This window comes from Saccopteryx bilineata, chromosome 3 (assembly GCF_036850765.1).
Source record: "Saccopteryx bilineata isolate mSacBil1 chromosome 3, mSacBil1_pri_phased_curated, whole genome shotgun sequence".
Classification (NCBI taxonomy): Eukaryota; Metazoa; Chordata; class Mammalia; order Chiroptera; family Emballonuridae; genus Saccopteryx; species Saccopteryx bilineata.
This window is the reverse complement of record NC_089492.1, coordinates 117642821-117656334: the sequence shown is the minus strand read 5'-3', so window position 1 is coordinate 117656334 and position 13514 is coordinate 117642821. Positions and strand designations below refer to the sequence as shown.

The following is a 13514-nucleotide window of genomic DNA, read 5'->3' as shown; positions in this document are numbered from 1 at the left end:
TTATGGAGTTTAAGGAAAAGGACAATATTATGGGTGACACTTAATAACCCTCAGTTTTTCTTGTGCTGTATTATTAACAGATATTAAAGACTGTAAGAATTTAAAGACTTACTCTCTTGATATGCTTTTGGGACATTTAAGTGTTGCTGGCAAACTGGGAGTATAAGCCAATAATTAAGAACAACATCATTAATTTAGGAGTTGTGAACATAAAGACAGTACTTAGATACCATGAGAGGAAGTGGGGTCATCTGAGGAGAGAATGTAGAAAGAGAATAGAACTGAGGCTAGGATAGAGCCCTGTGTCAATGTGCTTTTGCTGTGTAAGAAAACAGCCCCCAGCTTGACTGGTGGTGTAGTGAATAGAGCACTGACATGGAATGCCAAGGTCCCTGGTTTGAGGTCCCAAAGCCACCAGCTTGAGTGCGGGCTCATCAGCTTGAGCACTGGGTTGCCAGCCTTTAGTGCAGGGTCGCTGGCATGAGTGTGGATTGACATGAGCCCAAGGTTACTACAAGGCACATATGAGAAACATTTAATGAGCAACTAAAGTGAAGCAACTAGGAGTTGATACTTCTCATCTCTCTCCCTTCCTGTCTCTCTCTCTTCATCTATAAATAAATAAGCACCCCCCCCCCCAATTTAATATGTTGAAATAACAGTCACTTATTATTTGTCACAGTCCTCTGGTTAGCTAGTTCTTCTGATCTGAGCTGACTTGGCTGGAACTAAATGCTTTAGAATAGCCTCACTAATATGTTCTGTGGTTGTCTGGGTGATTGGTTTTGGTATGGGAGGGAGTTTCATATATGTCTTGCAGTTGGCTAGATGTCATTTGAGGCATCGATACCATGTTTCTTTCATCCAGCAGGCTAACCTGAGTTACTGTTCTTACTGGTGGAAGAGTTCCCAGGGAAAGAAGGCAAGCTCAGAGGCTTTTCAAGCTTCTGCTTATGTCACATCTCTTAATGCCCCATTGTCCAAAGGAAGTTTTATGGCAGAGCTCAGATTCAAGGGAGTTAGAGAAGTAGATTACACCTGTTGTTGGGAAGAGTGGCAGATTCACATTGTAAAGACATATATAAAGTGATGGGAAGACTTTGGGGCCTTCTGTAATACATTACAAGCTGGAGGATCTCTAATATTGAAAGGTTAGACAGAGGCCTGACGAGGCCGTGGCGCAGTGGATAGAGCATTGGCCTGGGACGCTGAGAACCCAGGTTCAAAACTCCGAAGTTGCTGGGTGAGCATGGGCTCATCCAGCTTGAGCGCAGCATCGCCAGCTTGAGTGTGGGATCATAGACATGACCCCATGGTCGCTGGCTTGAGCCCAAAGGTTGCTGGCTTGAAGCCCAAGGTTTCTGGCTTGAGCAAGGGGTCATTGGCTCTGCTGAAGCCCCCCAGTCAAGGCACATAAAGGAAAGCAATCAATGAACAACTAAGGTTTTGCAACAAATTGATGCTTCTCTTCTCCCTCCTTTCCTGTCTGTCTGTCTGTCTCTTTTCTTTCTCTCTCACACTAAAAAGAAAGAAAAAAAAGATTAGATAGAGAAACCAGCCAAATAGAACAACAGGTAGGGCCTGAAAGGGAAACCAGTACCTTGTGATTTTGGGAAGCCAGAAATCAATGATGTTTAAAATGTATACATTTAAAAGAAGTTTATTCATGTGGGGAAGTAGATATACTGCTTTAAGGCAGTGGTCCCCAATCCCCGGGCCGCGGACTGGTACCGGTCCGTGGGCTATTTGGTACTGGTCCGCAGGGAAAGAATAAATAACTTACATTATTTCTGTTTTATTTATATTTAAGTCTGAACGATGTTTTATTTTTAAAAAAAGACCAGATTCTCTCTGTTACATCCGTCTAAGACTCACTCTTGACACTTGTCTCAGTCACGTGATACATTTATCCGTCCCACCCTAAAGGCTGGTTCGTGAAAATATTTTCTGACATTAAACCGTTCCCTGGCCCAAAAAAGGTTGGGGACCTCTGCTTTAAGGCATCAGCTGAAATTTACTAAAACAGAAGCTGTATACATGACAGGTATTAAAAAATAGTAAGGCTTTACTGTAGGTGCAGAATACTGTGTTAAATGACTTGATTCTTTGGAGTTTCTGATTTAGGTTAACCTCTCAGCATAGGACACAATAGCCATAGGTCTTTATCTTTGAACAGTCACTTTGAAGTAGTTTAAATTGGGAATGTTAGTCCCAGGATGCCAGGTTCTGTTGTACTAAACATTTTGAAAGTATGGAGCAAAGAAATATTATTGAATTATTGAGTGGTCTTTAGAAATATTTTGCAACTTCTTTATATGTTTTATTTTTGAAACATTTCAGGTATTTATGCAAGCTCTCTGATCAGGAGTTAAGACAGAGTGCGGCTCGCAACATGGCTGACTTAATGTGGAGTACAGTGAAAGAACCTTTGGATACAGCATTATGCTTTGATAAAGAAAGTCTAGATCTTGCATTTAAGTATTTTATGTCACCTACTTTGACTATGAGATTGGCTGGACTAAGTCAGATAACGGTACGCTAAATTTGCTTTATTTTTTGGTCATTTTTTACTTACGTTTCAGACTATTATGACTACTGTAATCATACCTACTATTAATGGAGTGGAGCACTTATACTAGGCATTTTGGTGTTTTATATGCTTTACTTTGTATGGTCCTTACAAATAATTTTTGTACTTTCCTTATTTTAAATAAGAGGAGCCTGAGGTTTAGATTTAAAGGTATTTATACTTTAGGTCTTTTGGATTTCAGGCTCCATCTCCTTCACTTTTTTTTTTTTTTTTTTTTTTTTTGTATTTTTCTGAAGCTGGAAACGGGGAGAGACAGTCAGACAGACTCCCGCATGCACCTGACCGGGATCCACCCTGCACGCCCACCAGGGGCGACGCTCTGCCCACCATTAGGCGATGCTCTTCCCCTGCGGGGCACTCTGCCGCGACCAGAGCCACTCTAGCGCCTGGGGCAGAGGCCAAGAAGCCATCCCCAGCGCCCGGGCCATCTTTGCTCCAATGGAGCCTTGGCTGCGGGAGGGGAAGAGAGAGACAGAGAGGAAGGAGGGGGGGGTGGAGAAGCAAATGGGCGCCTCTCCTATGTGCCCTGGCCGGGAATCAAACCCGGGTCCCCCGCACGCCAGGCCGACGCTCTACCGCTGAGCCAACCGGCCAGGGCTGTTTTTCTTTTTAACTCATCAGTTTCTTACATTTAGAATCCGGTGTTTTCAGAGAGGAAAAGAATTAGAGAATATTAGTAAATTCATTAACCATGCAGAAACCACAAATTAATGGACCATAGGCCAAATTTGACTAGCAAAACTGTTTTGTTTGGTTTGCACAGTAGCAAATACCGTTTTAAATAGGGAGAAATCTATATTATTGATTCTCGTGGGATATAGGGTAAGGAGGAAGATCTGATATCCTTGAGTCTGGATTATTTCATGACAACAATTTGCGAGAGCTAAGTAGTTAGCTGCATTCTTTAGAACAGATATGCTTTTTCTGTTTTATTAAAGGTCTTCGTTAGCTTTGCTCCTTTATATTTTCTGCCTGTTTTTGTAATGTAGTTATTCTGAAGTAGCTATATTTTACTTGTGTATTGGACTTCATAAGTATAGAAAATACTTGTTGACATTTTCCTGAATTAAATATTAAATGTGTTTATTTAGCAGGCCTTTCTGAAATTCTATGTCTGTAGTGACACATTATTGCTGCCTTGCATTAGATTTTTGTGATTTTCTCTTATTCAATTTTTTTCCTGTAGGGTACTTAATGGAATAAAAATGCCTATGGAAGGAATTTATGTAATGTTATTTTATTTAATTGAGTGCAGACTTTTATTAATTCAAAAAATTTTTTAAATTTAATTTAATTTTTTAAAATTAAGAGACTGATTCCCACATGTACTCCAACCGGGATGTACCTACAAGCCCCCTATGGGGTGATGTTCTGCCTCTCTGGGGCGTTATTCCATTGCTCTGCATTCAAACTAATTTTAGTACCTGAGGCAGAAGCCATGGAGTGAATCATCTTCAGCACCTGGGGCCAACCTGCTTTACTCAATCGAGCCATGGCTGTGGGAGGAGGGAGAGAGAGAGAAAATGAGGGGAGGGGGTAGGGGGAAGGGTGGAAAAGCAGATAGTTGCTTCTTTTGTGTCCGCTGACCAGGAATTGAACCCAGGACGTCTGCAGACACCCAGCTGATGCTCTGCCACTGAGCAAACTGGCCAGGGCTATTTAATGTTTTAATATGATAAAAGATGTAGCCAGACTAATTGGGAAGTATATGCATTTTATTATCTATTTAAGTTTTACAATTTGTTCTGGTTATTAAAAATGATCTACAAATATCAAACCATGTTTTTTGACAATTGCTAATATACATAAGAATAATTTTGAAACACTTTTATTTTTCTAATTATAGAATCAACTTCACACCTTCAATGATGTGTGCAATAATGAATCATTGGTGTCAGACACAGAAACGTAAGTAGGAACCTTACTGATACATAAGTAATAGCATTTTAATGTGTGTGGTTTACATGGTAAATATAATTGTGTTTATTAGATTTGAAGTGTTTACTAGAAAGTCTATGCCTTTTGGCTTCTTTTGTGTAGTCTTCATTAGATTGCACAACAATATATTGAAACATTTCTCCATGTTTTTAAACAGCATGTATTAACATATAATGTTATTTGCACAACATGCAAAAGGATAGTATTTATATAGGAGAATTTAGTAGTAAAGAATATGGTAGGGATAGTTTTCAGAAAGCATCCTTGATGCAGAAAAGGGAAAGACCTCATTCAGCACCTTTTTATGGGGAAACCAAGTTAATGATGCTCATGGATAAAAAGTAGTTTTTATAGTTTAGGGCTTTTCAAGGTTTTAAAAATAATTTTTTATTTTAATATTTATTTCATTAAGTTGTCCTTCCCTTATAGAAATCAGTTTTTTAATCTTAGATGAAATTCTTAAGTATATGAACATGTCATATTTTTGCTTTACTGTAACTTATGTACATTAATCTTAGTTCTGCCCTAAGGAGTTGATGTTGGTTGAACTGAGACCTTCTTGAATTTGAAAACCAAGAACCATGTGTCTTTAATTTTTTTTTTTTTTGTGACAGAGACAGAGAGAGGGACAGATAGGGACAGACAGACAGGAAGGGAGAGAGATGAGAAGCATCAGTTCTTTCTTGTAGCTCTTTTGTCGCCTTAGTTGTTCATTGATTGTTTCCCCACATGTGCCTTGACGGGGGTGGGAGGCTACAGCAGAGTGAGTGACCCCTTGCTTAATAAGCCAGTGACCTTGGGCTTCAAGCCAGCAACCTTTGGGCTCAAGCCAGTGACCGTGGGGTCATGTGTAGGATCCCATGCTCAGGCCAGCGACCCTGTGCTTAAGCTGGTGAACCCGTGCTCAAGCCAGATGAGTCCTCGCTCAAGCTGATGACCTTGGGGTTTTGAACCTGGGTCCTCTGTGTCCCAGTTCAATGCTCTATCCTCTGTGCTACCACTTGGTCAGGCTCTTTTTTTTTTCTTTTTACAGAGACAGTCAGAGAGAGGATGGATAGGGACAGATAGACAGGAACGGAGAGAGATGAGAAGCATCAATCATCAGTTTTTCATTGCAACACATTAGTTGTTCATTGATTGCTTTCTCTTACGTGCCTTGACCACGGGCATTCAGCAGACCGAGTAACCCCTTGCTCGAGCCGGCAACCTTGGGTCCAAGCTGGTGAGCTTTTTGCTCAAGCCAGATAAGCCTGCGCTCAAGCAGACGACCTCGAGGTCTCAAACCTCGGCCCTTCCGCATCCCAGTCTGATGCTCTATCCACTGAGCCACCACCTGGTCAGGCTGGCACATTTTTTTATATAATAATTTTCCATTCTGTTTCATCTTTGGTGAATTGTTTGTTCACTCTTTTGCCCAGTTTTGGATAACTGGATTGTCTTCTTTTCTGAACCACTAGCCTATGATCTGTACTACAGAATGTTCATGTGTGCTTAAGAAGACTGTTTATTCTATTGCTGTTGTATGGAGTGTTATAGAAATGTCTGTTAGCTTTAATGAGTTTGTAGTACTGTTTGCCTTCTATATTCTTGTAGATTTTTTTACCTAGTTCAGTCCATTATTAAAAGTAGGGTATTGAAGTCTCCAACTACAGTGAGTCCTCACTTTGTGGATTCCGTATTTGTGAGTTTGCCTATTTGCTGCAGTTTATTCATAACCCAAAATTCAGTGCTTGTGGTGCTTTTATTTTCCCTTCAGTTCTGTTCGTTTCTGCTTCATGTATTTTGGGGCTTTTTGTTAGGTTTATTATGCTTATAGTTGTTACAGTTTTGATAATTTTACTTTTATCATTATGAAATATCCCTTTTTTTAATTTTTATTTTTTGAGAGAGAGAGAAAGAAAGAAAGATATGGAGGGACAGACAGGAAGGGAGAGAGATGAGAAGCATCAACTCGTAGTTGCGGCACCTTACTTGTTCATTGATTGCTTTCTTATTGCCTTGACTGGGGTGGGGACTACAGCCGAACCAGTGACCCCTTGCACAAGCCAGCAACCTTGGGCTTCAAGCCAGTGACCATGGCATCATGTCTATGAGCCCACACTCAAACTCCTAAGCTTGTGCTTAAGCTAGATGAGCTCACCCTCATGCCGGCAACCATAGTGTTTCGAACCTAGGTCCTCAGCATCCCAGGCTGACTCTCTAGTCACTTTGCCACCACCTGGTCAGGCCTCTTTGTTCCTGTTAAATAATTTTGGCTTAAGTTTATTTTGCCTGATGTTAGTATAGCCACTGTGACTTATGTTTACTATTTTCATGACATATCTTTTTCTACCCTCTTTCAACTTGTTTGCGTTTTTGGAGCTAAAGTAAGTATGTCTCATGGGGGCAGCATTTAATTGGATTTTTTAAAAATGGAGCCCTACATCCTGACCTGTGGTTGTGCAGTGGATAAAGCAACAACCTGGAATGCTGAGGTTGCTGGTTTGAAACTCCAAGCTTGCCTGATCAAGGCACATATGGGAGTTAAAGCTTCCTGCTTTTTCCCCACTTCTCTCTCTCTCTCCTTTCTCTTTCTCTCTCCTGTCTATCCTCTCTAAAATTAATAAATAAAAATTCTTAAAAACAAAATGAAGCCTTACATTCTCTGTCTTTTGATTGGATTATTCTTTCAGTCTTAATGCTGTTTGTATGATATATTTATGTCTACTGCTTTGCTGTTGGTTTTCTATATTCTCCTGTCTTTTAATTCCATTTAATTTCTTTATGCTTTAAAAATTATTTTCTTAGTCATTACTGAGTGGGCTACAATATGCACCTTAATTTGTTACTGTCTACTTCAGATTTATAACTTAATTTTCATAAAATTATGGGCACATTGCTCCAGTATAGCTCTATTCCTTTGTTTCTGATCAGAAGTCAGTTATTAATTAATCTTATTGTGGTTCCCTTGTGTATGCTTAGTTCTTTTTTTTTTTTTTCAGAGACAGAGAGAGTCGGAGAGAGGGATAGATAGGAACAGACAGACAGGAACGGAGAGAGATGAGAAGCATCAGTCATCAGTTTTTCATTGTAACACCTTAGTTCATTGATTGCTCTCTCATATGTGCCCTGACTGCGGGCCTCAGCAGACCGAGTAACCCCTTGCTCAAGCCAGTGACCTTGGGTCCAAGCTGGTGAGCTTTGCTCAAACCAGATGAGCCCACGCTCAAGCTGGCAACCTCAGGGTCTCAAAATCTGGGTCCTCCGCATCCCAGTTCGATGCTCCATCTGCTGCGCCACCGCCTGGTCAGGCTGCTTAGTTCATTTTCTCTTACTCCTTTTAAGATTTTTTTTTTTGTCTTTGGCTTTTAACAGTTTGAATATGATGTGTCTAGGTTTGGATCTCCTTGTGTTTTATCCTGTTGGATTTGTTGTTATTCTTGAACATATAGATGAATATTTTTAATCAAGTTTGGATGTTTTGCCTCTCATTTCTTCAAATTGTTTTCTCTTCCCCTATTCTTTCTGAGAGTCCTGTTGTATATATGTTTCCAGAGTCCTGAATGGTTGTTATTGATTATGTTGTCCAATTTTATGCTTGATCAGTTACAGTTACAGTTCTCAGATATTACAAAACTTTCTGGGTCACCTTTCACTGTCCTTCAAGTGATTGAAAGAATGAAGTGCATTGTTTAGAATACTTTTAGTTGTTGAGTTGTCATATAAATCAGAGAGTTTAATCATGGATGATGGCTCCTGTAGGTCTACCCAGAAATAGGCAAAATATATCATTAGTAGTTTTATTGTAAAGTTTTACCTTTCGAGGTCCATATACCTAATTTATAACTTAAAAAAAATTTTTTTTATTAAATGTAATTTTTCTATGGACATACAAGAAAAATTATTCAATCTTTGTGTTTTATTGTATAATTTATATAGATGAGGAAAATTTGGGATCTTTTACTGTGCATTTTATTTTGAAACCTATTTTATTCTACCTAAAATATACCTATCACCACTTTTTTTATTAAAATTTTTGTATATAGCCTGACCTGTGGTGGTGCAGTGGATAAAGCGTCGACCTGGAAATGCAGAGGTCGCCGGTTTGAAACCCTGGCCTTGCCTGGTCAAGGCATATATGAGAGTTGATGCTTCTAGCTCCTCCCCCCTTCTCTCTCTCTCTGTCTCTCTCTCCTCTCTCTCCCTCTCTTTCTCTCTCTCTCTCCTCCCTAGAAATGAATAAATAAAATTAAAAAAATTTTTTTGTATAATAGCCATCTAAACATGTTTTAAAGAAATAGAGAATCTGTGTTGGTCTATACATATTTTTTTAAAGAAGAAACAACAATTTATAACCTTCCAAAACAAAGCACCAGGCCCAGGTATGTTTACTTGTCAATTATACCAAATATTTAAAGAAGAAATTACCATCATATTTTCCCATGTATAAGACTCACCCTTTTTCAAAAAATTTGGGATCTAAAAACTAGGTGTGTCCTATACAGTGGTAATAGATTTTTTACTTGTAGTTCCTGCTTTTTTTTTTTTTTTTTTTTTTTTTTTTTTTTTTATTAATTCATTTTAGAGAGGAGAGAGAGTGAGACAGAGAGAAAGAGAGAGAGAGGAAGGGGGGAGGAGCTGGAAGCATCAACTCCCATATGTGCCTTGACCAGGCAAGCCCAGGGAGTTCCTGCTTTTTTGCACTCATTGTTAAGATTTTTTTACTTGAGTTCAATAACTTTACGTAATACCTTTTTTTCCCAAAATTTAAGCTCCAAAATTAAGGTGCATCTTATACATAAGAGCGTTTTATACATGGGGAAATACCTCTGCCTTATTTATTCTTTGAGGCCAGCGCTATTCCAATACTAAAACCTGACAAAGAGTATAAAAAAAGAAAAGTACATACCAGTATTTCTCATGAACATGGGTAGAAAAATCTTCACGAAATATTAGGAAATCAAATCTAACAATGTATAAAAAAGAATTATATACCATGACTAAGTGAGATTTATCTCAGGTATACAAGACTGGTTCAGCATTTCAAAATTAATGTAATTATATCAATAAGCTAAAGAAGAAAAATCACGTAGTCATATGAAGAGTCAGAAAAAACATTTGACAGAATCACTCATTTGTGATTAAAAATTCTTAGTAAACTAGAAATAGAGGGGAACTTCCTCAACTTGGTAAAAAACATCTACAAAACCTAGAGATAACATCATACTTGATGGTGAGAAGCTCAAAGCTCTTCCAGTAAGATAGGAACAAGAAAAGGGTGTCCCTTGTCCGTCTCACCACTGCTTTTCTACATTTTGCTGGTAGTCGTCCCTAATGCAGTGAGGCAAGAAAGGGAAATGAAAGGTACACAGATGAGAAGGAAAAACATAAAACTCTTTGATTGCAGAAAACATGATCATCTGTATTAAAAATTAGAAAGAAAAGGACAAACTCGAGAAGTTAGTGAGCAAGTTATAGTAAGATTGTAGGATATAAGGTTAATGTACACAGTGAATCCTATATAGCAGTTATTAACAAAAGGAATTTGAAATTTAAAATATAGTACAATACCATTTACATTAGTACCACAAAAATGAAATACTTAGGAGTCAATCTAACAAAATATGGACAAGTATTATATAAGTAGAAAATTCTAATGTAAGATACCAAAGAAGAACTAAATAAATGGAAAGATATTCCATGTCAGAAAATAAAAATTTAAAGATACCAGTTCTTTTCAACTTGACCTGTAGATTTAGTGTAACCGCAGTCATAATCCCAGAAAGTTATTTTGAGGACATTTATAAACTGATTCTAAAAAGATAGATTTAACTATAGTAAGTTGTTTTATAAAGATTTAGTCTGCCAAACTTAGCGAAAATCCGACATAAAGTACTTGGCAAGTAATTATTATATGCTTTAACTTGCTGTAACTCTGCTTTATAAATTTTATAAAGTAAAATTACTTCCCTACTTTATAAATCACCATTACTGTGGAACCGGTGAGCGTTTAGAAATTTTACTACTAACATAGATACAAAAGTGGACAGTAGGTATAAAAAGGTTGACTTATCCCTGGCATAGACAGATCAATGGGACGGGATAGAGAGGTCAAAAATAGAACCATTTATAGTCCACTGATCTTTGACAAAGGAGCAAAGGTGGTACAATGAAGCAAAGATAGTCTTTTCAACAAGTGGTACTAAAACAGTTGGCTAACCACAAGTAAAATAATCTAGACACAGACCTTACACTTTCCACAAAAATTAATGCAAGTGGATTACACATTTTTAAACATAAAATGCAGCCAGATCTATGGGGGATGCAGTGGGTAAACCATCAACTTGGAATGCTGAGGTCATCAGTTCAAAACCCTGGGCTTGCCTGGTCAAAGCACATAAAAAGCAACAACTATGAATCGATACTTTCCTCTCATTCTCCACCACTTTTCTCTGTCTTTCTCTGCTTTCTCTAAAATCAGTAAATAAAATAAAAAAAACCCCAAACACCAGAAACATAAAATGCAAAACTATAAAACTCCTAGAAGATAATATAGGAGAAAACCTAGATGGTCTTGGGTATGGTGATGATCTTTTGGAAACAAGACTATGATTCATAAAAGAAAGAATTGATAAGCTTGTCTTTATTAAAATTAAAAGTCCTGCTCTGCTAAAGACAGTGTCAAGAGTATAAGAAGACAAGTCACATACAGGGGAAAATATTTGCAAAAGACACATCTGATTAAGGACTGTTATCCAAAATATACAAAGAACTCTTAAAATTCAACAATTAGAAAACAAACAACCCTATTAAAAATATACCAAAGACTTTAGCAGATCAAAGAAGATGTACATTTGGCAAATAAATATATGTCAAGATATTCCACATCCTCTTCATCAGGGAAATGCAAATTAAAATAACAATGAGATTCCATTATATACCTATTAGAATGTACAAAATCCAGAATACTTATACCAATAAATGCTGACAGGATGTAGATCAACGGGAAATCTCATTCATTGCTGGTAGGAATACAAGAAGGCACAACTACTTTGGAAGACAGATTGGCAGTTTCATACAAAACTCAACATCTCATCATGTGATTAATCAATCATACTTTCTGAAATTTATCCAAAGGAGTGGAAAACTTACCACCACGGAAAAACCCTGTACATGAATATTTATAGCAGCTTTAGTCACAATTGCCAAAACCCTAGGAATCAATGGCTGTTGTAAATGCAAAATAATGGATAAATCTTACATTGAGTAAAAGAAGCCAGATTTAAAAGAGAATACATACTGTATTACTTATTTTCATAAAACTTTAGAAAATGAAAACCATAATAGAAAGCAGGTCACTATCTGGGGATTGGTGGTGTGGGGGCTGGAAAGGGGATGGATTACAAAGGGGGCATAGAGAAACTTTTGGGGTTATATGTTTGTTGTCTTGGTGGTGGTGATGGATTTATAGGTATATGCTTAAGGGTTTTTTTTTTACAGAGACAGAGCGAGAGTCAGAGAGGGATAGATAGGGACAGACAGACAGGAACAGAGAGAGATGAGAAACATCAATCATCAGTTTTTCGTTGTGGCACTTTAGTTCATTACTGCTTTCTCATATGTGCATTGACCGTGAGGCTACAGCAGACCGAGAAACCCATTGCTCAAGCCAGCAACCTTTGGGTCCAAGCTGGTGAGCTTTGCTCAAACCAGATGAGCCCATGCTCAAGCTGGCGACCTCAGGGTCTCGAACCTGGGTCCTCCGCATCGCAGTCCGACGCTCTAGCCACTGCGCCATTGCCCGGTCAGGCTATGCTTAAGTTTTAATTTATTAAACTGCAGTCTTCAAACTGTTCAGTTTATTAGATGTCATGTATATATCAAAGTTGTAAAAGACAACTGATAAACCCACACTACTTTACTGGTAGAACTAACGTAATAGGTTAACTTGTATGCCAGTGAGTTATTACTCTTAAATAGAATTGCTAGATCTAAAAATTAAAGGGTAATCTATCCTGGCTGGATGGTTAGAGCATCATCCCTATGCACACAGGTTGCCGGTTCGGTTCCTGCTCAGTACTCATACAGGAACAGATTGATGTTTCTGTCTCTCCCTCTTTCAAATAAATAAATAAATAAAATTTAAAACATGAAGGGTAAACCATTCTAAAATAGGAACTTTTTTTTTAGATGAATGATGAGATGTTGGTAAATGTAACTAACTTTTGAACGGTCAGTTGACATATTTGGACCATGTTAACGGCATATTCATTAGTATCATGCAGGAGATTTGCAGTTTGACATGGAGATAATTTTTTCACTCTGTTACCTCATCATTTTGGGAAACCTTCTCTGAACACTTTATTGCCTTCAATAGAATTGAAAAGTGGGAAGGCAGAGTTCTTGAGTAGGAAGATACATGGCTTATTAGGTTGTAACACTTTGTGTTCTCACCTGTGTACCTAGTGAGAGTAGTTACCTTAACTTTCCAGGATTTTACTTATTTTTTTGTTTCTTTATAAAATTAAGTAGTATTGCCTGGCCTGTGGTGGTGCAGTGAATAAAGCATCGACTTGGAACGCTGAGGTTGCCAGTTTGAAACCCTGGGCTTGCCTGGTCAAAGCACATGTGGGAGTTGATGCTTCCTGCTCCCCCCTTTCTGTCTTTCTTTCTCTCCTGTCTCTCTAAAAATGAATGAAAATCTTTAAAAAAACAAAGTTAAGTATAATTGTCATGTCTTATTTTGTTATTCTTTGGTTAGTAATCTAAACTGTTAAATGTGTATAATCACTTCTTTATAGTTTTTATGTGAACAAGTACAGTTTTTCAACTGTGTCTGTGTTATAGACATGTAAAAGTGATAGTAATATTTCTTAATGTATTAACTGTTTATCCTTTGATTTTAGATCCATTGCCAAAGAACTTGCAGACTGGCTTATAAGCAACAATGTAGTAGAGCATATATTTGGACCAAATTTACATATTGAGGTTTGTGAATGATTATATG

General features: G+C 37.9%; 1 protein-coding gene across 2 annotated transcripts in view; it reads left to right on the top strand.

Moving 5' to 3' along the window:
* Positions 1-13514, top strand: part of USP34 (ubiquitin specific peptidase 34) — a 287003-nt gene that overhangs the window by 90152 nt on the left and 183337 nt on the right. For both annotated transcript variants that reach the window (XM_066267204.1, XM_066267203.1), the window contains exons 7-9: positions 2341-2533; positions 4437-4498; positions 13414-13495. In XM_066267204.1, the coding sequence (XP_066123301.1) occupies positions 2341-2533; positions 4437-4498; positions 13414-13495 (337 nt within the window). The remainder of the gene's footprint in view (positions 1-2340; positions 2534-4436; positions 4499-13413; positions 13496-13514) is intronic.